The 25,968-nt window shown below is 34.7% G+C and overlaps 1 protein-coding gene across 8 annotated transcripts in view; it reads right to left on the reverse strand.

Annotated features, from left to right (window-relative positions):
* Positions 1 to 25,968, reverse strand: part of LRCH3 (leucine rich repeats and calponin homology domain containing 3) — a 109,656-nt gene that overhangs the window by 63,532 nt on the left and 20,156 nt on the right. For 7 of the 8 annotated variants that reach the window (XM_061194292.1, XM_061194289.1, XM_061194287.1 and 4 more), the window contains exons 2-4: positions 5,004 to 5,148; positions 3,268 to 3,394; positions 114 to 219 (exon numbers count right to left, since the gene is read on the reverse strand). In XM_061194292.1, the coding sequence (XP_061050275.1) occupies positions 114 to 219; positions 3,268 to 3,394; positions 5,004 to 5,148 (378 nt within the window). The remainder of the gene's footprint in view (positions 1 to 113; positions 220 to 3,267; positions 3,395 to 5,003; positions 5,149 to 25,968) is intronic. The other variant, XM_061194290.1, reaches the window with a different exon arrangement.

Genomic DNA, 25,968 nt, shown 5'->3' on the forward strand with positions numbered 1-25,968 from the left:
ATACTGGCTGTAACTTTTATACATTTTTGAAGTGCCCATCAGTCTGAGAGATCTTTAAAATAAAAAGGCAAAAAACAAAACAAAACAAAAAAAACTGTTTCACAATTTCTTACCTTCAGGCAAACGTACTAAGTGATTTCTTCTTACATTAAGGTCTCGCAAGGCCTCCAAATTACCAATTTGGGAAGGGATTGTTTGAATTTCATTGCAGCTCACATCCTATTTCAAAAAGATACAAAGTAAAGAATTGTACTAATATTACAAACTTGCATGCTTTAAACTATCTGTAAAATGAGGTTGGACAAGATAATACCCCTCTTGTTGTAAAAAAATACTATGATTCTGTGTCCAAGAATAATCCCATAGTTTGCAATAGCATTTAATTTTTAAAATGTACAGGCTTTTGACTGACTCTATACATTGTATATAGATCTACATTAATTTTGTGAGCAGAACTAAAATTAAATGACTTAAGATGTGGACAGGAGGCCTAGAATACCAGATCAAATGAAAATGTTGGTGAAAAGGTTAAAAAAAGGTATTAAAACAGACCTTTAGGACAATAGTTTTATTTTATATTGTTCTAAAGAAACTAGAAGAAAAAACAAAACTATGATAAAAATTATAATGATAAAATTATTTGAAAGGAAATCCCATTCTCAAAATACAAGTTCAACTATTCAAGAATATAAAATAAAAATGCACTGAAGATGACTCAAATCATTCTTTATCAAACTGAACACGAGGGAAAAATAATAAAGTACACATAACTCAAAGGCTATGGAAAAAGTAGATACTATTCTATTAGCAGCTCATCAACCTGATTCTAATACATATATTAGGTAGGCCTTCTGGTATCTTGGCAAATAGCTTGATTCCACTGGTTCTGAAAAGAGCCTGACTACAAGGTTCCAAGATTGATAAATTCAGGATTCCATAATTCTGAGACCAGCCAGAATTTGTAAACCCATGCATAGCAACAAGAAGCTGCCTAGGTTAATAAAAGCTCTAAGATGTCACAGTAACACTTAGAATTCCTCCAATATATAAATAAAAAGAAAATACTGAGACTTGCTATAAGAAAAGACCGCTTACAAAAAACTTCAATAAGCTTCAGACATTATTTTTAAATTTTCCCAAAATATTCTCAGAAAGAAATAATACTATTTTTACCTTTCCTACCCATTCATGATTGAAGTAGAATCAGAAGCTAGACTTCTTAGCCCAATGCTCTAGGTATCAAAGCTAAAAGGGTTCTAAAAGAAGTCAAGGGATCCCTGGTTAAGAATCTGCCTGCCAATGCAGGGGACACGGGTTCGAGCCCTGGTCCGGGAAGATCCCACATGCCGCGAAGCAACTAAGCCCGTGCACTACAACTACTGAGCCTGTGCTCTAGAGCCCACAAGCCACAACTACTGAAGCCCGCATGCCTAGAGCCCATGCTCCACAACAAGAGACTACACCGCAATGAAGAGTAGCCCCTGCTTGCTGCAACTAGAGAAAGCCCGTGTGCAGCAACAAAGACCCAACGCAGCCAAAAAAAAAAAAAGAAAAGAAGTCAAAAGGATAGGAAGATTGAGTCTGAGCCAGAAGGGAATAGCAATCTATAATATTTCTCTCAGAAAATATGTATGTTGAAAGACAGCAGTTTACTTTCACTAAAAAAAAAAATGGAGAAAAAAAAGGAAAAGAAGCAATAAGGATGCTGCAGAAAGACCCACGAGGGAATCAGGAGCATTACGATTATTAATTTTTACTCTGCCACAAGCTGTTTTTTATGACTTAAGTATCAACTCACTTCTTTCATAGAAAGCTAAAAGCACCTTCTGTGAGACATATCTATCTCTTAAGTATTTAGGATTCAATAAGTAGAAACAGAAAGTTTAAATAGTGGTTTATTATCTAGACTCTAAATTTAATATATTTGTGAATTCTTATATGTGACCTTTTATATTCATAATCCACCTGAAAAAAAAAAAAGTGACCCAACATGTGGTCCAATTAGACTTTATGTGTACAGTCAGTTGTCCCTCAGTATCCGCAAGGGATTGGCTCCGAGGATACCAAAATCCATGGATGCTCGAGTGTCATACAAAATGGTGCATAATTTGCGTATAACCTACATACATCCTCCTGTATGCTTTCAACCATCTCTAGATTACTTATAATACCTGATACAACGTAAACACTATGTAAATAATTGTCACACACGGCAAATTCAAATTTTCCTTTTTAGAGATTTCTGGAAAAAAATTTTTTTTTAATTTTATTTCTTTTTTTTGGCCATGCTGCATGGCTTGTGGGATCTCAGTTCCCCGACCAGGGATCGAACCCACGCCCTTGGCAGTGAAAGTGCAGAGTCCTAACCACTGGACCACCATGGAATTCCCAGGAAATTTTTTTAAAAAATATTTTTGATTCACAGTTGGTTGAATCCACAGATGCAGAACCTACAAAAACAGAAGGCCAACTGTATTTATTTTTTGTTTATAATGTACATCTTTGTTAATAAACCTACATGGAATTATACTCCCAAATCTCAATGGACATAATTGTATTTGACCATTTCAGAAACAGGAATCATGGGTTCTGGAGTTAAGGTAGACTGGTTTCAAATTCTACTTCAGTTATGGAACCTCTGGAACTTTTGGCAAATTACTTAACCTATCTTGAGTGCTAGTTTCCTCAGCTGTAATATGATGATAACAATTCATAACGTTATTGTGGTGATTAAATAAGAAAAGTCTTATTCCCATGCCCAGAACAAAAGCACTCAAGAATAACAAGAAGTGGTAGGTGAAGGTTAAGCTTCTTAGAAAATATAAAGAATAGCTCACTTTAGAGTGGGAGCTAGGTTCTAAAGATAGCCTATAAGGTAAAAAAAATAAACCTGACCTTTGTACTGCCCATTCCCTATAGGCACTAACCAAAAATCAGAATATTGATGCTATTAACAAGATTTAATTTAAAAAATTCAAACCCTTTATTAAATTATGTCTCAGAAGTTTAATAACATAGAAATCACTTAATATTGATAAGAACCTGATTAGACTTTGATTAGACTTGTACTTTCAGTTCTTTCCTAATTCTGTGTTGAAGCACTTGAGAGCTCATCAATCAGTAAAACTTCATTATCAGTACTTAAAAATAACTCAAAAACACAAAAGAGTATGTGCGTGTGTGTGTATATATACACACACACACACACACATACACACACACACACACATATATATAAAACAATCAAAAAATGAAATATTAACTTACAAGTTCTGTTAAATGTCTGAGATGTCCAATTTCTTCTGGAAGTGAGACCAATTTGTTATTACTAGCAATTAAGACTTTCAATGGTAAATCACACAAGTGTACTGGCAATGTTGACAGCTGGTTTCGACTAAATGGGTAAGTAGAAAAAGAGAAAAGTCAGAGCCCACCACTCAAGGAAAAAAACTGCCGTCTTTCTCATTCTATACTCAGGATACTAACAAAGATAAGTCTTGCAAGGAACAAACAGGATATTAGATTTGAGTTCGAGTCTTCATTTCCTCACTTGTCAGCTTTGTGCTTTTAGGCACAGCATTTAATTTATCTGCATCTTACACAGATTCCTCATCTGTAAATCACAGGGCTTACAGGACTCTTGCACCATAAAACTCCTTTGTAAATAATGAAGTGCCATATAAACAAAACATATTATTATTTTATTAAACTTAAATTTATATAGGAAAAAATGATTTTAAAATAGGGTAGATAACTAACATCTTCTCCTCTTCCTTCCAAAGAGTTATATACAAAGTGTTTGTAATTTACTTCCCTCATCATTACATTATTATAACCAAATGTACATAAACGACCCAAATATAATTCTATGGGAAATAAGGGACAGATTGTGATCTCAAATATATCATATTAACTGAAGGATACGTAAGGAATTTTTATTTATACAAAAATATACAAATCAGAACTGAAAGTAAAAAACACATCTATCATTAGGATAAAAATAAGTTAAAATTTTACTTATGCAGATTTAACATCTTAATCCTTAGTAACAATTGCCCCCATTTTTAAGATCTTTGATGATTTTACTAACACAGATCATAAGCCTTTAAAACTTTTAGAATCTAATAATTAGACATTCACATACAAAACTGTCTACTAGTGCTACTTTGATCATGGGAAAAAACTGAAAGAATAAATATCCGAGAGGGAAAATGAGTTTTAGAAATATATAAACTGTACATTAAAATGATTACATATAAAAATATTTCCAAAGGATATTTCATGAGAAGGGGAAAAACTCATTTAAAAATTTGACTAAAAGCCTACAAAAAAGGAAAAGTTCACCTATAATTATATAACTCAGACACAACATTTTGATGAATTTCCTTTACTTTTCTACATTTGTTTATTTTCTCCAGTCAACATTTATAACTTTTATAATGAAATAAAATAACAAAAGAATTCTTGTAAGATGTGAAAAAATGGAGTAGATGAGTTGAATAAATGCATTTATATATTCAGAACTTAGTACACAAAAATACGTAATCACAAAAACCAAACAAAGTAATTTCAGATGTACTATTCCATTTGATGAAGCTTATTTGAAAATGTAATTGGAAAACCACTGCTACAAGACCGCTCCAAGTCTATTAGGCTAAAGGCTCTTAGAGTTTGTTAATTATTACAAAGACAAAGACAAAGGGAGAAACTAGAGGGATATAGAAAATACCGCTAATTTAGTCTAAGAATATGTCGCGATATTGCTGATATAAACAGACAATGTAAATTTTTTTTTAATTATTATTTTTATTTTTTGGCTGTGTGGCATGTGGGATCTTAGTTTCCTGACCAGGGATCGAACCCATGCCCTCTGCAGTGGAAGCACGGAGTCCTAACCACTGGACTGCCAGGGAATTCCCCAGATAATGTAAATTTTAGTGAAAGGGAAGAGGAAAATTGAAAAGATCACACAAAACTAAAAATTAAAAAAAAAAAATCCTTACCTAATATTTAAGAACGTTAGAGCTTGCAAGTTTAGAACTGCCTCTGGTATATACCGAATACAATTTTGGTATAAATTGAGATTCTCAAGAGAAACGAAGTGACATGCTTCTATGGGAATTTCTGAGAGGCGATTTCGTGACAGATCTGAAAGAAAAAATAAATTAAGTTTAAAATCAATCCTTGGAACTTATTTTACTGAAATTTTAAATAAAAAAGCAGGTTTCATAATTGTTTGAATTTCCTAGAGCTCCTATTGTGGAGACTGGTCCAGATTAAATATTCAAATATTAAATGATTGAAGAAACCATTTTAACATATGCCTCTATACCTGTTGCTGGGAAATGCTGATTCCTTTTGAGTCTCTACATATACTAAAAAATAAAACCATTATTCTTTGCAAGTAACATAAATTCCAAGGAATACCAGCTTAAAAATTACATCACAGATCATGCTAAGTACCAAATATCCTAGAAAACAAATGGATCCCTAAAATCCACCTTCCCAAAAGCTCAGACAACATTCTGAGGTTTTCAGAAAAGCGAAGCAGAACGAAACAAAAAAATATTGTTCCTTTCTTTACCAGTCAAAAAGTATCACTGTCATGTCAAAAGGACTCAGGAACCATCTTTGCTCCCACTGGCCAAAGATGAGATAATCTGAGCTTCAATAAAGATAATAATCGCAGCGAATTGAAATCTATCACATATTATTGAATTTATCCTCCCCAAAAGATGATAAAGAACCAATTCATTACCTTGTAAGCTGATAAAGGGGGGGAAAAAAAGCAAACATTTACCTTGCCTTCCCTATGTGAACTGTATCACTGAGTAACCAAATAGATAAAGGGAAGCATCTTTATATAAGTGTTCTAGCTATAAATGAAAAATAATGATAGAATATAGCATTTTGCAACTCTCAATGAATTAATGGATCCAGAATTGAGTATTAATGGCTGTTATCTTTACAAAAAGATAATCAGAAAGTATACGCCCCCCATTAGAAGAACAGAACATCATTTATGGTCTTGCCAAAGGGACAGAACCTGAGTCAAATCAAGCTTTTCCATCAGCTGCAAACTTTCAGAAAATGAAGAGGACAAAGAAGTATGCTGAAATACAGTCACTCTATCATTACCATTTAGATTTAATTAAATACACTGTGGGATTCATTTGCTCACTACTGTTTTCTCTCTTCTTCTGCCCCTTAAATTCTCTGTTAAGAATTATTTGGTGAGAATCCTTTAACTTTCCTTAGATGGAGGATCTGAATTCCTGCACATCTGCAAGTACCTTGCTTTCACCATAACAAGTGAATGATATTTCAGCTAGGTATAGACAATTCTTTTCTTGGTAATCTGTAGATGTTATTTTACTACCTTCTAGTTGCCAGTGTCACACTGAGTAGTCCAGCACATATCTGATTATTTTTCCTTTGTAAGCAGCTTGTTCTTTGTCTCCCTCCACCCTTAAATTAACACTCTGGTCCAGAACTCAGTTGGTTCTTTCAATCCTTCTTTAAACCAGAGAAATTCTCCTCTATTATACCTTTAGTTGTTGCATCTCCTCCATTTGCTCCTTCTCCTTCTTTATATTTTTTTTCTGTTTTGATATACTCTTCTACTTAATGTTCCAAACCATGAATCTGAGTCTCAACAGTAATCATTCTCTCCCTAAATTAATATATAGAAAAGTTTTTCCCCTCACTTTTTAATTCTTTCATGCTATGATTAGAAGCATGTCACCCTGTTTCTCTTGAGAATCTCAGGATAATTTAGTTTTTGTTTTTTGGTTTTTTTAAATTGAAGTATAGTTGATTTACAATGTTGTGTTAGTTTCTGGTGAATAGAAAAGTGATTCATAAAACTTGATATATATATCCTTTTTCAGATTCTTTTCCATTAGAGTTTGTTACAGGATATTGAATATAGTTCCCTGTGCTATATAGTAAGACTTTGCTGTTAGATATATAGTAGTTCGTACCTGCTAATCTCAAACTCCTAATTTATCCCTTCCCTCCCCTTTCTCCTTCGGTAACCATAAGTTTGTTTGCTACGTCTGTGAGTCTGTTTCTGTTTTGTAAGTAAGTTCATTTGTATCATTTTTTTAGATTCCACATATAAGTGATATCATATGATATATGTCTTTCTCTGTCTTCACTTACTATGATAATCTCTAGGTCCATCCATGTTGCTGCAAATGGCATTATTTCATTCTTTTTTACGGCCGAGTAATATTCCACTGTGTGTGTGTGTGTCTGCGTGTGTGTGTACACACACGCACACACACATACATACACACACACCACATCTTTATCCATTCATCTGTCAATAGACATTTATGTTGCTTCCATGTCTTGGCTATTATAAATAGTGTTGCTATGCACACTGGAGTACATGCATGTATCTTTTCGAATTAGAGTTTTCTCCGGATATATGCCCAGGAGTGGGATTACTGGAACATTCTGTTTTGTTTTACTTGTTAAACTTGTCATCTATCTCTTCGAATAGTTCTATTTCATTGAAATCACTTCTTCTAGATGTAATCCTTGTTCATCCTCTCTGGCTGCTGGAGTTCCTTTAAATGAATTATCTTCCTTTGCCAATTCATGGCTTGCCTCATCTTTGGAGCTCAGATCAAGCTGCTAGAGTACCGTGAATGGCATTCAACATCAAAATAGTGGAAGCAAGCTCCATGATGCACTGGAACTAAGCTTCCCCTCTGGGGCACAGTTCTTCTTGAGAACTCAAAAGTTTTGATAAATGCCATAGGTTATTGCCTCTTATTTTCATTTGGATCCCAGCATGTCCCTCAGACTCACATATTCCCTACAGGTCCCACCAGCCTGTGAGCCTCCGAGTTGCTTCACTCTGAAGTAGTACTTAGTAACTGAAGTTGGGAAAGACCACCATCTTACCAAAATGCCTCCCCATATTGTATTCATTAGGAAAAAGTTAAAAGCCCAGGTAACAAAGGGCATCAAATATTTACAAATAAAAATTTCCTACAGAATCACATGGTAAATAACTTATTTAATACAAAATACAACAAAAATTATTTTATAAATTCCTATTTAAATTTTGTTAGTATGATTTTAAAAATTGAAGAAATGAAAGAAATTAATTTCAATTACAAACTGCTCCTTGGGGACTTCCCTGGTGGTGCAGTGGTTAAGAATCTGCCTGCCAATGCAGGGGACACGGGTTCGATCTCTGGTCTGGGAAGATCCCACATGCCGAGGAGCAACTAAGCCTGCATGCCACAACTACTGAGCCTGTGCACCACAACTATTGAGCCTGTGTGCCACAACTACTGAAGCCCGGGCACCTAGAGCCCGTGCTCCACAACAAGAGAACCCACCACAATGAGAAGCCTACGCACCGCAATGAAGAGTAGCCCCCACTCGCCGCAACTAGAGAAAGCCCGCGCGCAGCAACGAACATCCAATGAGGCCAAAAATAAATAATAAAATAAAATAAAAAATTTTATTAAAAAAAAAGGTGTCAGCAGAACTTCATTCTTTCTGGAGCTTCTAGGAGAAAATCTGTCTTCTTCTTTTTCCCAGCTTCTAGAGTCTGTCCACATTCTTTGGCTCATAGCCCCATTCCTCCATCTTCAAGTCAGCAATATCAGGTGGAGTCCTTCTGATGCTGCCATCTCTGCGGGTCTCCCTCTTCTGCCTCCTTCTTCCACTTTTAAGGATCCTGTGACTTTGCCCACCTCCCCCTGCTCCCAAATAATCAATGATAATCTTCTTATTTGAAGAACAGCTGATGAGCAACCTTAATTCCCCTTTGCCATGTAGTGTAACATATTCATAGGTTATAGGGATTAGGATGTAGACTCATCCCTACATCCAAATGTGGGGGGGGCCATAATTCTGCCTAGCACACCTCTCAACTTTCTAAAAGTAGAAGCATACTTTATGTGTTTTCTTTTGTGACCTTCTCTCAACATTTGAGATTCATTCATGTAGTTGCATACTGCAGTAGTTCCTTCATTTTCATTGTCTTCATACTATTCTACTATGTGAACGTGCTACAATTTACTTACTCATTCTACTACTGATGAACATTTCGATTACACACTGAACTAGGAGAGAAAATGCTGTGTAATAAGATTTATGTATCATCAACTCCAAACTGTTTTCCAAAGAGGTTGTACCAATTTACACATCTACCAGCAATGTACAAAGAGTTCTTGTGGCTTCATATCCTTGCTAATACTTGTTATTGAGATGTTTTAATGTTTATTATGTTTTAAAGATTTTTATACAGTGGCATTTCATTGTAATTTTAATTTTCATTTCCCTGATTATTAATGAGGTACAACAGCTTTTCATATGTTTATTGGCCATCTAGATTTCCCTTTTTGTAAAGTGCCAGCTCAAGTCTTTTGGTTTGTTGGACATCTTTATAAATTCTGAATATGAGACTGTTATCAGTTATATGTGTTGCAAATATGTTCTCCCACTCTGTAGTTTGAAGTTTCACAGTCTTTGTGGTGTCTTCTGATGAACGTCTTTAATTTTAATAGAGTAAAATGTTTTATTAATCCTTTCCTTTATGGTTAGTGGTATTTGCAGTTTTAAAAGAAATCCTTCCCTACTCCAAGGTCACAAAGATATTCTTTTCTAAAGGTTTTAGAGCCTGACATTGAATCTACCAGGAATTTATTTTCTAGTATGATGTGAGGTAGAAGGCCAATTTCATGTTTTCCTACAGGGATACCCATTTATCCCAGTGACAGTTACTGAAAAGACCATCACCTCCCCCCCAACTATTTCCCTGTAACACCTGTCATATATCAGGTGCCTACATTTGTATGGTCCTGTTTGGGGGCTTCTCTAATCTGTTCCATTGCACTACTTATATATTCTTATGTCAATATTACACAATCTTAATTACTATAGCTTACAATGATTCCTGAAATCTAGTAGAGTGATGTACTCCTACATCACTTCTAGTAGGAGAGGTATTTCTTCCTCTTTGTAGTTCTTCAAGTGTGTCTTGGCTTTCTAGGTCCTTTGCATTTCCCTGTAAGTTTTAGAATGAGCCTGTTATATCTCATAAAAACACCTGTTCGAACTTTTACTGAGATTGCACTGAATCAAACATCAATTTGGAAAAAAATGACATCTTTATTTGATTTATTCACAGGTCTTTATTATTTTATAAATGATATATATTTTTCAAGTTTTATTTTCTAACCATTAGTTACTCATAGAAATAAAATTGATTTCAATATATTGATTTTGTACCTGGCAACTTTTGATAAATCTTTTTATTAGTCTATAAAATTTATCTGTAGATTCATTTGGATAGCTCCAAATCCACAATTACCTAGTTCTGTGAATAATGAAAGCTTGTTTCTTCCTTTCTGATACGTACGTACGTATCTACCTACCTACCTATCTATCCATCTATCTATCTATCTACCATCTAATTCTCTTACAGTGTTGGCTAGGACCTCTAGTATAATGTTGAATAAAAGCAGTAATTGAAGGTATTCTTGTCTTGTTCCCAATTTCAAAGGTTTTCTGTAGATATTCTTTATCAGATTAAGGAAATTCCTTTCTATTCCTAGTTTGCTATGAGTTTTTTATCAGTAACAAATGTCATATTTATCAATCTCTTTTTCTCCATCTATTGAGATGATCATAGGATTTCAATCTTTTACTACATTAATATTGAATTAATTTTACTCTTTATTCCACTATTCTTTATTCCATTAGTGTAGAACTGATTTTTTTCCTTATTAAAACTTTATTCTATCAGTATATTAAATTTACTTTCTAATGTTAAATCTTGTATTCCTGAGATAAAATAAATTTAGTCATGATGTATTATCCTTTACATTAGCTAGACTGAGTTCGTTAACATTTGGTTCAAGATTTTTGCATATATGATCATGAATGAGTTTGAACCATTTTCTTTTCTCATACTAACTTTGAGGGTTTAATATCAAGGTTGTATTAGTCTCACAAAATTTAGTTTGGGGGTATTCCCTCTTTTTCTATTGACTGAAAGGATTTATACAGCTTTCAAATGATTTCATTTTAAAAGCTTCTTAGAATTCACTGATGAAGCCACCTGGGCCTACGTTTTCCCTGAAGGAAGATTTTTCACTATTGACTGAATTTCTTTAATATTGATAAGACTATTAAAGTTTTATATATATCTTCTTGAACCAGTTTTCAGTTATTACAGTCTAGGAGTTTGCTATTTTCATCAGAATTTTCCATTTTATTAGCATAAAGTTGTTCATAATATCCTCTTTATTTTTTTAATGTTTACAGCGTCTGTGGGGATGTCTCTATTTTCATTTCTGACTTCGGTTTTTGTACCTTATTTCTTTCTTGATCAATCTCATCAGAGATTTGAAAATATCATTAGTGTTTTCAAAGTATCCATTCTGGCTTTGTTAACCCTATTCATTGTACAGTTTTTATTTTGTTAATTTCTGTTCTTATCTTTATCATCTTCCTCTTATTGGGGGGAAGGGGTTGTGCTATTCTTTTCCTCATTTATAGAGATGGAGGCTTAGCTCAATAATTTTTAGACTTATTTCTTTCCAAATATATGCACTTAAAGCTTTTATAAAATTCCCTCTAAGTGCTGCCTTAGCTGTATCTCATGAGTCTTTATATATACATTTTTTTATTAGAATATTCAATTAGAAAATATTTCATTTCCATTATGATTTCATCTCATTCTGTTAGAAATGAATTCCTTAATTTCCGAACATATAATGATATTCTAATTATCTTTTTTGTTAATGATTTCTAACAACTGTATATGGTAAAAGAACATGCTTTATGTGATTTCAATCCTCTCATGTTTGTTTAGATTTTCCTTACGGTCCAGCACATGGTCCATTTTTATACATATTCTATGTGAGTCTGACAAGAATATTTATTCTACATTGGCATAATGTTCTAGTTATGTCTACTAGGTCACATCTGTTTAACTGCATTGTTCAAGGCTCGTTCTTACTGATTTTTTTTTTGGTCAGTTTTTTCTATCAACTGCTGAGAGAGAGGGGTATATTAGTCTTTCATTTTTATTGCTATTTGTTTATTTCTCTCTTTAATTCTTTAACCCTTTCTTTATGTATTTTGGACTTTTGTTATTAGGTACCTACAAAATTTTAAATTATTATTATTATTATCAATTTTTTTTTTTGGCCATGCCGTGTGGCATGTGGGATCTTAGTTCCCCAACCAGGGATCAAATCCGTGCCCCCTGCAGTGGAAGCATGGAGTCTTAACCACTGGACCACCAGGGAAGTCCCCAAAATTTTAAATTATTACCTTCCTGATAAATCAAACTTTTTATAATTCTTAAGTTACTTCTTCCATTCCTAGTACTTTGAAATCTCTAGTACTCTTGAAATTTGCTTTGAAATCTCTTCTTTTGGTTGGTTTGGTGGACTTACTTTAATGTGACTCCCATGATCCCTATTTATACCCTTGTATAATACCCCCTCCTCCACTTGAGTGTAGGTGGGACTTCAAAACTAACTTGCTCCTAACCAATAGAATACTGCAAAGATGATGTGATGTCATTCCCGTGGTTATGACTGTCTATCTGATCTGTCCTATCTCTGTTGCCAAATTTGAAGAAGTAAGCTGCTGTGAATTCTATAGTTGCAAGGAAATAAATTCTGCCATCAACCTGAGGGAGATTGGAAGCAGATCCTTCCCCTGTCACACCTCGAGATGAGAACTCAGGCCTGATCAACACCTTGACTGAAGCCTTGCAGCAGACCAGTCTAAACTGTGCCTAGGCTCCTGATCCAAAGAAACCATGAAGTTCCTTAAGCTGCTAAGTTTGTGTAACTTGTTATACAGAATAGAAAACTAACACAGTCAATATTTCTACAGAGTACCTTTTCCTATTCTTTAATTTTGACCTTTCTGGATCATTACACTTTGAACGTGTTTCTTATAAACAGCACATAGGTAGATTTTGCTTTCTTTTTATTGTCTGACAATCTTAATCTTTTAACTGAAGCACTCTATATTTAACATAATTACCCAATATATTTGGACTTTTTAAAAGGTCATGTTATTTATGACAGATGTAGTTCATTGCCCTTTGAATATCTATGCTCTTTCCTTCCTTCTTACTATCAGAATCTCAATTGTGTTGAAAACAGCAAAGGGCTCAGCTAGACCACTGACTGATATTTCCAATTTTACTAATCATTAAAGTTCAAACAAAGGAAATAAAGACTGATATAAAATTTTACCATATTTGTCCTGGTAACTAAATTGATGTAGGAAATTCTCATTTATAGCCAGTGTCCTGAGTTGGTATGCAAACTGAAAGCTTTGAAACTACCTCTTGTTTTTCCATAGAGGGAAAAAAGACTTCTTAGCTGTTGAGGGCTAACTTCACACACAATGCCAATCCCAATGTTATATATTCACAAATATATTCCTTTTCCAGTATTTCCTATCTCAGTACATGATGCTTTTGTCTATCCAGTTGCTTAAGTCAGAATTCTGGAAGCATCCTGACACCTTTCTTTTTTTCCCTTAATCTAATCCTATCAACAAACACTGTCAGTTTCTTGGTCCAAATATATCTTGGGCCTCTCCATTTCTCTTCATCTCTTTGTCACTGCCTCTTAGAATTGTTCTAAGAATCAAATCAAACAATGCATGGAAAATTACTTCATATACTGTAAAATGCAAAGAGGCACACACGCATAAAGCCAGCTTCATAAGGCTGACAGCCATAGAGCAAAAACAAATAACACCCATCCCCCTAATTTCAGGGTATTGTACTCTGCAATAAAATATTACAGAGTACAATACAATAATTTATGATCTTTGGTCACCAAAAAGAATATTGCTTTCAGTATACTCTACCTTTAAAAGGCAAAAAAGGTAGAAAACATTTATTTAAAGATTTACATTAAAATGTTTAAAATAGTTTCCTTATCTTTCAGTGAGGTTAAATAAGCAGAGAGGTTACTGTATCTTTGTGTCACTAGAGTAAACTTGCTTTCACACATACAGATAAGACTAGTTATTGCCACACAAGCCCCCTAAATTTCCATTTCTGTGTCAGTGTAGTCAGTTGTAGGCTGTTTCCAGATTGCAAGCTCAATTGAGATTTGCCAAGTATTGTAAACAGCCACAAACTGGATAATAAGCAATCATGCAATTAAGCTATTAAGTTACTTCTATGTATCATATCCTGAATGTGGCCTTGGTCTTGCACCAGCCATTATCTTTTCTGCTAATGCTAGTAATACGAGCCAACAACTATACCACTCCGGCACAGCCCTTGGATGTATTATTCAGTTGAGCAAAGCAGAAAAAGCCTATTTTGGCCTGATAAAAATATGAGAAAAATTTTTGCTAAAAAATGTACCATGGAAGTTTCAATTAACTAAAAGAAATATTTCAATGGAAAAAGTTTTAAGGCATTTTGTTTGCAATCAAATGCCTGATTATTTTCCTAATTTACAAAAAAGTTACCCTCAAAGTTAAACTCATCTCAGATCTACTTTAAGTTTAAAAATAATATGCTAAAGAGAAAAGTCTAAAAAAATAGTAAAAAGAATCTTTAATATTAATGGGGGGGTACACAAGACTGATCACTCTAGATTCACATAGCAAATATTCACTGAGTAGGGACTATGTCTGTTTTGTTCAACCCTGTATAGTTGGCACTTAGTAGTGCCATAGTACATAGCACATAGTAGGTACTCAATAAAATATTTATTAAAAAAAAGACCAAATAAATGAATGAAACAAAAACTCTGGAATCAGAAATGGGTAAGAATCCTGTCCTCCATCTTATAGAGCTTCATCTATGGTAAGACTATAACATAATTAATATACTGATAAAGGACCAAATCACAATTTTACCTTTATGATTTTCTTTTTTAAATACTACATAACCTGGATTGAAAATAATTTATTTCCAAAAAAGTGTTAGATAAAACGAATCAAATCCAACTCTTGAGGGAAAAACTATTATGTGTATCAAACCATAGATAAGTATTTATAATTTAAAAAAAGCTGAGATAAGTTACAACCATAAGAAAGAGTGGTTAAGGTATATAAAAAATGACATTGGGGGGCTTCCCTGGTGGCGCAGTGGTTAGGAATCTGCCTGCCAATGCAGGGGACACAGGTTCGAGCCCTGGTCTGGGAAGATCCCACATGCCGCGGAGCAACTAAGCCCATGCACCGCAACTACTGAGCCTGCGCTCTAGAGCCCGCGTGCCACAACTACTGAAGCCCACGCGCCTAGAGCCCGTGCTCTGCAACAGGAGGGGCTGCCGCAATAAGAAGCCCGTGCACCGCAACAAATACCCCCACTCACCACAACTAGAGAAAGCCCATGCGCGGCAACGAAGACCCAACACAGACCAAAAATCAAATAAATAAATTTTTTAAAAAATTTTATTTATTTTTTGTCTGCGTTGGGTCTTTGGTGTTGTGCATGGGCTTTCTCCAGTTGTGGTGAGTGGGGGCTACTCTTCATTGCGGTGCATGGGCTTCTCATTGCAGTGGCTTTTCTTTGTTGCAGAGCATGGGCTCTAGGCATGTGGGCTTCAGTAGTTGTGGCATGCAGGCTCAGTAGTTGTGGCTCACGGGCTCTAGAGCGCAGGCTCAGTAGTTGCGGTACACGGGCTTAGTTGCCCCGCGGCACGTGGGATCTTCCCGGACCAGGGCTTGAACCCGTGTCCCCTGCATTGGCAGGCGGATTCTTAACCACTGAGACACCAGGGAAGTCCCTAGCATTTCCTTATATTCTGACACAGCAAGATGTTCCAGGCTTATCTTGCAACTTCTGTGCCCCAGTTCTAGAATCAGCTATTTTTCACCCTCGTGTAACAGCAACGTCTGTGGCATTAGATTTGTGGGGTAGGGGGCAAAAGGGAAAACCACCAATCCCAAGGGAAGTTTCAGAATTAATGACCGTTGGGGTTTTTTTGTAAGCCACTAAGCTTTGTAGTGGTCTGTTATAGAGTAATTGAAAAACAAAACAGAAATTGGTACCTGGAAGTGGTGTGTAACAAAAAACTAAAACATCTGGCACTGGCTTAAAATGAGGCAGCAGGCAGTGGCCCTAAGGGGCCTCCCAGTGCCTGTTAGTGGAGGCTGAAGGGCAGTGGAAAAAAAAAATGCTATTGAAGGCTGGAGAAAAGGGCACCCTAGTTCTGCTCTGGCAGAACAATTAAACTATAACCTGCCATATCATGATAGGTACAGAGGGTATCTAAAGGATTTAAATCACCATAAATACATGTGGCTATCTGTAGTGAAACACGTTAGTTGAAGAGGTATATGACAATAAAGATCACTAAGTATTAATCTTAAATCTTGATAAGAAAGGGCATATATATATTTACACACATACATACGTATATATATTCCTGTAATTTTCTAATTTTTCTCCCCTCACTTATTTTTACATATCATTCAAATGTATTACATATTATTCCTTTTCAAATAATGCAGAGAAGACAAAAAAAGTCAACCAACTTAAAAGACTCTCTTTGCTCACACAGGAAAGAACGTGAATTTCTGCCTAGAATGGATTCTGGTTTTATATAATACTGGAAAATGAACTCAATTTTAGAGTTTACAAAGACCATCCTTAAAAGTGTTATCCAATTCTCATAATATTTTCTTTCATCTTGAAATATGGCTCATTACATACCCTGCCAATAAAAAAGTTTTCAAAACTATACCCCAAAACAATGCAATTTAGAGAAAAACTATTATCTTAAATGAGACATACGATATAGCTAGACTTTAGCCCTAGCTCTACCATTTACTACCATCTTAATCTCTAGAACATTTCAGAATCTTCTTCTCTAACACTTTCACTGAGATGTTTTCAGTTATTTTACTTTTTTTTTTTTTCAGGTAAGAAGCATGTTAAAAGGTACTTTTTCCTAAGTCTATTTCTCCCATTAACTGTTCAATAACTTTATGATTTTATGAATTAGGAGTAGTTGATTCCTACTTTCGGGGGACAAACCTGGAGCCCAAAGACGACAGTAATGTGGCTTCTTAAACTTGAAAAAAGTTTTTGGGAAACACTTATTTAACTGATGTGGCATTTTCCTCCCAGCTAACTTTCTGACTTCCTATTTCTGTTTGAGGCTGTGAAGGTCACAAGGTCCAGAAAAATAATATAATTATTTTACTAACATGATATTGCTCACTCCTCATAAGCTGGCAAAAAGAAAAAAGAAAAGGAAAAACCCTAATTCTTTATAACACAAAAACTTGTCAATAACTTAAATAATTTTATAAATTAAATCTCTTAAAAGAAAATAATTATAAATATCTAAGTAGTGTTTCTGTGTTTAGTTCAACAAATTCATTCTTTGCTCTTAAAGAAGTCTGCTCAATTTTTCCCCTTCTTTCAGATACAGTCGAACTGTTACAATTACCATTCCTGATTCTCCTTAGTGCTGCAGGAGGCACCCTTCTTTTTTTTCAGACCAGTGTCTGACTTTTATAATAAGGTGCCTGAGATCATTTCCTTTGACCCACCAGATCTAATATCGTACTCTCCTCTACCTGTCTATTCTTCTCCCTATTCTCATGTAAGCTATCAGAAGAAATAGTGTGGTGACATTTCCATTAAAAGGAACCACCTATTTGAATCACACCCAAAATAAGTTAAATTCATTCAACCAATTAATGCAAATATTTTAAATTTAAACTTAAATAACTGTACTTATTCATTTCTACTGATATACAGTGTTCTTCAGTGTTTCCAGCTCTTGTGCATGAGCAGGTTACCTAAAGCACACAGGAAAAAGGGGCCAAATCTCTCATTTAAAAAAAGAGATGTTTTAGCCATTGTGTATTACTTATTATCATAAATGTAAATATATAGTGAGACATCTTTTAGGGTGTTCACAATGTTCTTAATTTCTCCCTTTCATTCACAGGGGCTGGCTCTCCTTCCCTCCCAGCTTTTCAGAGTCATATATACCAGTAACGTTTAACCCTGGGAACCCTCTCAAAGGAAGTAACACTGAACTCCAGGGCTCTCCTCATTCTTGATACCCTGGTAAAACTCCTGCCCCTCCTTTAAGAGCCATCTCAAGCATAATCTCATTATACTTCCCTTGACTTGTCTAGGCACTCAAAGGATTTGCCCACTGTGTTTCTATTACTCTAGTGTAGCAATTATCACACAGTAGGGTAATTCTTCATTAGATTTTAAGTTCCTTGAGACTAAGAGCTTTGTGTCTTTAGCATCTAACACAATATCTGACTTATTAAAAGGTCAAGTTTATTTGCTAGAATTAAGTTAATTTAGTGTGCCAACACTGGATATATCATGCTGATCAACTCTCTAATCAGCTATTTTTAAATTAAAAATTGGAAAATTAATTATTTCTGAATAAACAAAATTTATTTGGTAGATAATTAATTAATTAATCTTTAAAATGTCGGCTCCATGAAGGAAATCTTAAGAAAAGATCCTTAATGGCAGTAGAGGAAATATAGGAGAGATACCTACAGACCAGGTCAGATTACACCCACACCACCACCAATCCTCTGCAACATGAATTAAAAATAAAATGGGTAAATCAATGATAGATTAATATCCAGAATGAATATTATACACACACACACACACACACACACACATACACATATATATACCTAACACTCAACAACAAAAAACAAACAACCCAATTAAAAAATGGGCAAAGGACTTGAATAGACATTTTTCCAGAGAAGATACACAAATGGCTAAAAGGAACATGGAAAAACACTCAACATCACTAATCACTACGGAAATGCAAATCAAAACCACAATGAGATACCACTTCACATCAATGAGGATGGCCATTATTTTTTTTTTTAAATAAATTTTATTTATTTATTTTTTACTGCGTGGGGTCTTTGTTGCAGTGCGCGGGGTTCTCATTGCGGTGGCTTCTCTTGTTGCAGAGCGCGGACTCTAGGCGCGCAGGCTTCAGTAGTTGAGGCGCACGGGCTTAGCTGCTCCGCGGCATGTGGGATCTTCCCCAACCAGGGCTCGAACCTGTGTCCCCTGCATTGGCAGGCGGATTCTTAACCACTGTGCCACCAGGGAAGCCCAAGGATGGCCATTATTAAAAACAAAAGTCAGAAAATAACAAGAGTTGGTGAGGATATAGAATACTGGAACCCCTGTGCATTGCTGGTGAGAACGTAAAGTGGTACAATTGCTATAGAAAACAGTAGAGTGGTTCTTCAAAAAATTAAACATGAAATTATGTTTATGATCCAACAATTACACTTCTGAGTATACACCCAAAAGAACTGAAAGCAGGGACTCGAACAGGTATTTGTCTACCAATATTACAGCTACGTTATTCACAATAGGCAAAAGGTGGAAACAACCCAATGAACAGTCCAAGTGTCCATTAACAGATGAATGGATAAACAAAATGTGGTATATGTATACAACAAAATACTCTTCAGCCTTAAAAAGTAATGAAATTCTGATACATGCTACAACACGGATGAACCTTGAAAACACTGTGTTAAGTGAAACAAGCCAGACACAAAAGGATAAATACTGTATGATTCCACTTATATGAGACACCTAGAATACTCAAATTCAGAGATAGAAAGTAGAATGGTTACCAGGCGTAGAGGGAAGAGGTAATGGAGAGATACTGTTTAATATAGTTTCACTCTGGGATGATGAAAAGGTTATGCAGATGGATACAGTGGTGATGGTTGCACAACAATGTGAATCTACTCAATGCCACTGAACAGTACGCTTAAAAATGATTTAAATGGTAAATTTTGTTACATATATTTTATCAAAATAAAAAATGTATAGTACTCGAAGTAGAAAATAAATGTAATCTGCCTCTTTTTAGTGATATGTACGTTAAAAATCTTCCTCCAAAATTACGGACTTTTCTAAAAACCATATATTATACCTTGGCAATAAACCAAATAATACAGAAATTAAAGAAACAAAAATTCAAAGTATTCTGGGGACTTCCCTGGGGGTCCAGTGGTAAAGAACCCACCTTACAATGCAGCGGGCACGGGTTCAATCCCTGGTCAGGGAACTAAGATACCACATGCCATGGGGCAACTAGGCCTGTGTGCTGTAACTACTGAGCTCGCACACCTCAACTAGAGAGCCTGCATGCCACAAACCTACAGAGCTCATGCGCTCTGGAACCTGCACGCCACAACTACAGGGCCCATGCGCCCTGGAGCCTGCACATCACAACTACAGAGAGAAAACCCACACGCCACAACTAGAGAGAAGCCCGTGCGCTGCAACAAAAGATCCTGCATGCCTCAATGAAGATCCCGTGTGCCACAACTAAGACCCGGAGCAGCCAAAAATAAAGAAAAATAAATAATAAATAAATCTTAAAAAAAAAACCCAAAACAACAGAAAGTATTCTGTAATCCCAAATCTCAAAAAGTTAGTTTCATAACTGTGTAACAAAAAATGTAAATTGTTTATTATCTCTTTCCTTCCTAACTCCATTTCTCTTTCCCAGGGAAAAAAAAAGTATTTGATGTTTCATTCTATTCAGCTTTGTAATTGTAACAGTAGAACTTATTTCTTTAAATCTCTAAAGCTAAGCCAGTCCAAACACAAATTAATGTTTTCAACTGTATGGCATTTATTAAGAAATGCTAGTAGTTAAAAGTTAAAAGTCTTATGTTCTTCTAATAACTCCTTCAGGCCATCCCACGCAATGACATCATCCTTACCAAATAAAGCCCATTATGCAATACCCACATATACAGTACTATCACTTTCTATGAGAACAGTCACTGCTGTGAATGTTAAAAGGGCCTGAGATTATGACAAATATTCTGTATAAGAGATTTTTAACACTAAGCTATACAAACTTCAGAAGAATATTATAGGGATAATATCCTTTAACACATAAAGAAATAGTAAATACAAATGATTAAAAGTTTCTAAAATACACATTCAATATGAAATAATTCAATAAGAGATAAAAACTAAAATTCTTAACGAAGGTCAAGTCCCTAAAGAATTATATGAAAGTAATAACTTAAAATATGATTTGATAACTATTTAACAAACCTCAATGATACTGTTTAGGGTGCTTCCCACAGGCTAACAAATACCAAGGAGAAAGAACATAAACATTTGCCCATTAAATGAAGATACTGTGATGGCTGATAAAAGTTTGTTACACTTTTTAAACCTTCTCTTTAAATTTGCTCCAAAATTTTAAATCCAAAAAACACTCTATATTTAGTTATTTCCTTTATGCTTTCAACCACTATGCCATTGCCATGAAAATTTTGTTGAGAGAATGCAATAAAAATCATTTTATTTTAGCTATTAATTATACAACCCAGAAAGGTCAGAAATGAGAATATTAGATCTAATGCTTTTCATTTTAAAGTCATATTACTTATATATGGATATTCTCTTTAAATTGTTTTTAATTTTTTATTAAAGGTAGTAAATTTATATAATTTTAAATGCCAGTCAGTGACTTCTGCTTCCAGGAAGATAAAGCAGATGTACTCTTCCCTATTCCTAAACTAAAAACCCTGGCAATCACATCTAAAACAAACATAAGAAGATTCTAAAGGGTTGAAACAAGACAACTAAGGACTTCAAGACCCAAGGAATGACACGGTGATCAGTCCCCTGGGTTTTCTTTTTGCCTCATGTATCCTAGACTTGGAGCTGACATCTCCAAGTTGGCAATCCAGAAACACCAATGGGCAGAGACAAAAACAAACAAACAAACAAACAAACCAACAAAAGCCTGCTTTCTCTATCCAAAGGACCAGGAAAGGGGCAACTTAACAAGACAGAAAACTTTTAGACAGTAACTACTCTACTTCAGCCAAACACCTCACAAAAAATTGTGGCCTCATCCCACCCATGGAACAAAGGCTAACTGGGAGCCTAAACTTCCACCCTTGCAGGACAGTAACTTAACATTTTAGTGGCTCCCCACCAGTCTCCACTGGTGTGGTGTCAAAGAGGGTCAAGGAAGGAGCCGGGACTTTTATGCCTACTAGAAGGTAATGTGGCCCCACTCCCCATCATGTGGGATCAGTGGAGACATTATGGGGAGCCTGGACTTCCACCTCTAACCAGCAGTAACGAGGAGCCCTCCGCCTTCCTGCTGGCGTGATGTCAGAGGAGGACTAGGAGAGTCAGGACTCTGACCACTGCCCACCTGTTGCAGAGGCAGAAAGAAAAAACAAATGGTCTGTCATAAGATTGCTCTTCCTTTTCAGAAAGCAAGGACCTTGAAGAAATCTCTTGATTCCTTAGAGGAAGAAAATAATGGGAAGTGTATAGGGTATGTAGCAAAAACTTCAAGGACTGAAAAAATTTCAAAATCTCAACCCGATGCTAATTTTAATTTCTACATTAGAGTATAAAAATTCAGACCACCATGAATGGTGTCATTACTGAAATAAGAAAAAAAGATTAGGCACATTTTAAGAGGGAGTTCCACTGACCTATCTGACTTCTGAGTGAAGCAAATACTTTAATAAGATCCAATCTCTATAATTAACAATCCCCAAAGTCAAAAGCAATGTGAACTAGAAGGGCCCAGGGATTCAATAATAGGGATGTTGATAATCAGCAAAAATGAAGTAGACTGTTAAAAATAAGTAGAGAAAATCCATTAATGTCTTATTTTTGTTTATAACATTGGAATTCATACTGAATGATGACCACTTGATATGACTAATTCCGAGAATACATATTTTTTTATGAACATTATGAATGTGACTATCACAACTTATTTTCCTTATTTTTACTTTCACACAGCAGCATTTACAGAGATGCCAAAATGAGCCTCATTATGAGGCAGATCTTGGTTTTAATCAGTTATAAAATTAAAAGTATAGATTATGATCAAAACAGTCACATTTTTAGATGATACAGTGACATCTTTTTATGTTTCTCTCGAGCACCTTAAAAGTTAAAACTTCATAAACTCTCTGAACAAATTTATTATAATCTCATAACAAACTTTAACTGCAGCATGTCTGGCCTCCCCTAAAATTAGGAAATCTGGCCATGATAAAGTTTCTTTACAATAAGGTTTAATTTGTTGTTAATAGAAGATCACCAGGTTAAATGAATGCACTGTCAAATCTTTTTAACATAGTAACATGCTACTAGAAAAAAAAATTGTTAGAAGTAACTTGTTTTCCCATCTTAAAATATGTGACTATTAATATAAGACTTGCATATATAAACCTGAAAAGGTAAAATATAGAAATCTAAGAGTTTCTATGTATTCAAAAACCTAAGGGTTTCTATACATTCCTTTTTCATTAAAAGATTAACGCCTATTTTTTTTGTTGTAGTTATACAGATTGACCAATTGTCTAGATTAAAATACTGATACCAGTATCTTGTTACTAGTACAGGTGAGAAAGGGAAGAATTCCTAATAAACTGCTAATATCTTTAAAGTGTATGGGGTTTGATTTTTGATCTCTACTGAAATGTTTAAACCTATTTCCAGGCCCATATTTATACTTAATTTCACAGAAATGTCTTATTTGGTATATTATATCCTCAACAAATACCATAAAATGAAAATATTCAGTTGACTGTTTATTCAAAAATTTTTGACAATTTCAGTGTAATGAAAGGATTTCAACTTTGAATTTATAATTTACTATGGTGGGGTTAATTTCTGTCAGTACTTGAGATTGTATCATCAGCCTTCTTTCACAATGGAATCCCTTTACTGACTTAGTATTTAATTTAAACATGTATTTGTCTTTCTTTTTTAAAGTGCTTAGCCTAAATTTATTTTTAAAAGCATGAAATAGCACTTGTTTAAAACTTAACATTCTTGTAAAATTCTCTGCAAAATGTATGCAGAATTTAAATTATGGCCAAATGTATTATCATTACCCTATTTAAAATTTTAATCAGCTTTCCAGAAATGGTTTCTTCATAGTATAACTGTTAAATCAAATTGAGGATTTACTGGTAAAAATAACAGGTTATTTTATTCACCAAAAGGATGAAGACAAAGTGATACTCAAACAACCTTTTTATTCTGCAATTCAGTCATTCTATAAAACCAATTATAGTCTTAATGCAGTTTTTAAATATCGCACTGGTAATCTTTTTTTTTTTTTCAGGTGTGCAAAATTAGAACTTTATTTCTCTTTAACTGAACTTAACAGTTGTTGTGGATTGAATTTTGTCTTTCCAAAAAGATATGTTACAGTTCTAATCCCCCAGTACCTCAGAATATGACCTTATTTGAAGACAGGCTCTTTACAGAGGGAATCAAGTTGAAATGAGGTCATTAGGGTGAGTCCTAATCCAATGTGATCCATGTCGTTACCTCAAGGGGAAAATTGGACACTGACATGCACTCAGGGAAAACACCACATGCCCATGAAGGCAGAGATCAAAGTGATACTTCTAAAGCTAAGGAACACTAAAGACTGCCAGCAAACCAGCAGAAACTAGGGCAGAGGCATGGAACAGTTTCTCTCTTGGCCCTCAGAAGGAAGCAACCATGTTGATACCTTGATCCTGGACTTCTTCACACTGGTAATCTTGTATACTCTAGCTCACTAATGATGACCAAAGTTTCCTAGGCTCCTACTGGAGAGCAATTTGGTCTCATTGTTAATACCTGAATGTTCAAATCCCAAACTTTTATTTTACAGAACATGTGTAAAATTGCTAAATACTGATGTTATGTAAATGCTTTTGTTGATCATTATTTCTTCACAACTTAAAACAAGATGTTTCTAGCAACTTTCTGACATTTTTTTTTACTATCTCAAGAGGCTCCCCCTAACCCCAAATTAGTACTTAACTTTTAATTACTGACAAGAGCAATGCCATCTATTTTCAGCACAACTAAATCTAGGTAAATGAATTTTTATTTTTCATTGCAACACTCTATATTTTCATTTAAACTATGATACAGTTGCCCCTTTTTTCTCCTGCTTGGAATGCTGTCTCCCAACACATTTTAAAGAAGAGAACTAATTCAAAAATAACCAATTACATACTTTGCTTATTAATATGAAAGGCTATTTAGAGCAAAAACAAATTTTGTTTTAGAAATGGCCAAGTTTTAAAAAAGCAGCAACTATTTCTGCATTCTCATAAAGTCTTTGAGATGAGCTTGACAATCATCAGCTTTTGAAATGTGAATTCCTATTACCAGAGTAAAGGTCTCATTTCTATAACACCATGATACATTGCATTTTTTCCAGCCCTTCTATCCACCCTCTGTCCACTGTCTGGAGAGGCCCCAGGGCAGTCAATGTTTGGAACTGAGCGCTTAATAAACCAAAAAAAAAAAAGTCTTACTGGAAAAGCTATCAAGGATGCTGGAGTCTAAGAAGGCCTACACACCATGCTTTATCACTTTGCATACATATTACCCAGGAAAAGCAATAATGTATACTGAATGATTTGGAAAAATAGCTCCCCTCCCCATTTTTGTTTTCTACATATCCTAGGAGTGTGGGATGCTGAAAAATGTATGTAGGTTGATAAAATTTTGGTACATATTTCTAAAGCTGGGCTATGATAAAAATATTAAAGAAATTTAACAAGAAGGGTGAAAAATTAAATCAAACTTAGAACTCTAACTTAATTTAGCTAAGAGAATTATCTTTGTAGTCTGGAGACCTGGGTTCTAATCTTCTTTTGTTGGTGACATATGCTGCACTGGGATGATAAAGTCACTTTATTTTGAAATGTGAAAATTGTGTAATGAAAAAGGATGAGAACTCTGTTTTTTGAAAAAGGACATTGTATATATTTTACAAATATAATGCATTATTAATGACGGAAAATTTGCAGCCAAACATAATATTTTTATTTGATAGCTTCTTACTTTAAGTAATATAAAATCTAAAGATAACTAAAATAATTTCTCCAGAAATTTTAAAAGAAATCCTTAAAATGATAATCCAAAAAGTCAAAGTAAAATGA

This window comes from Eubalaena glacialis, chromosome 6, assembly GCF_028564815.1.
Source record: "Eubalaena glacialis isolate mEubGla1 chromosome 6, mEubGla1.1.hap2.+ XY, whole genome shotgun sequence".
Taxonomy (NCBI): Eukaryota; Metazoa; Chordata; class Mammalia; order Artiodactyla; family Balaenidae; genus Eubalaena; species Eubalaena glacialis.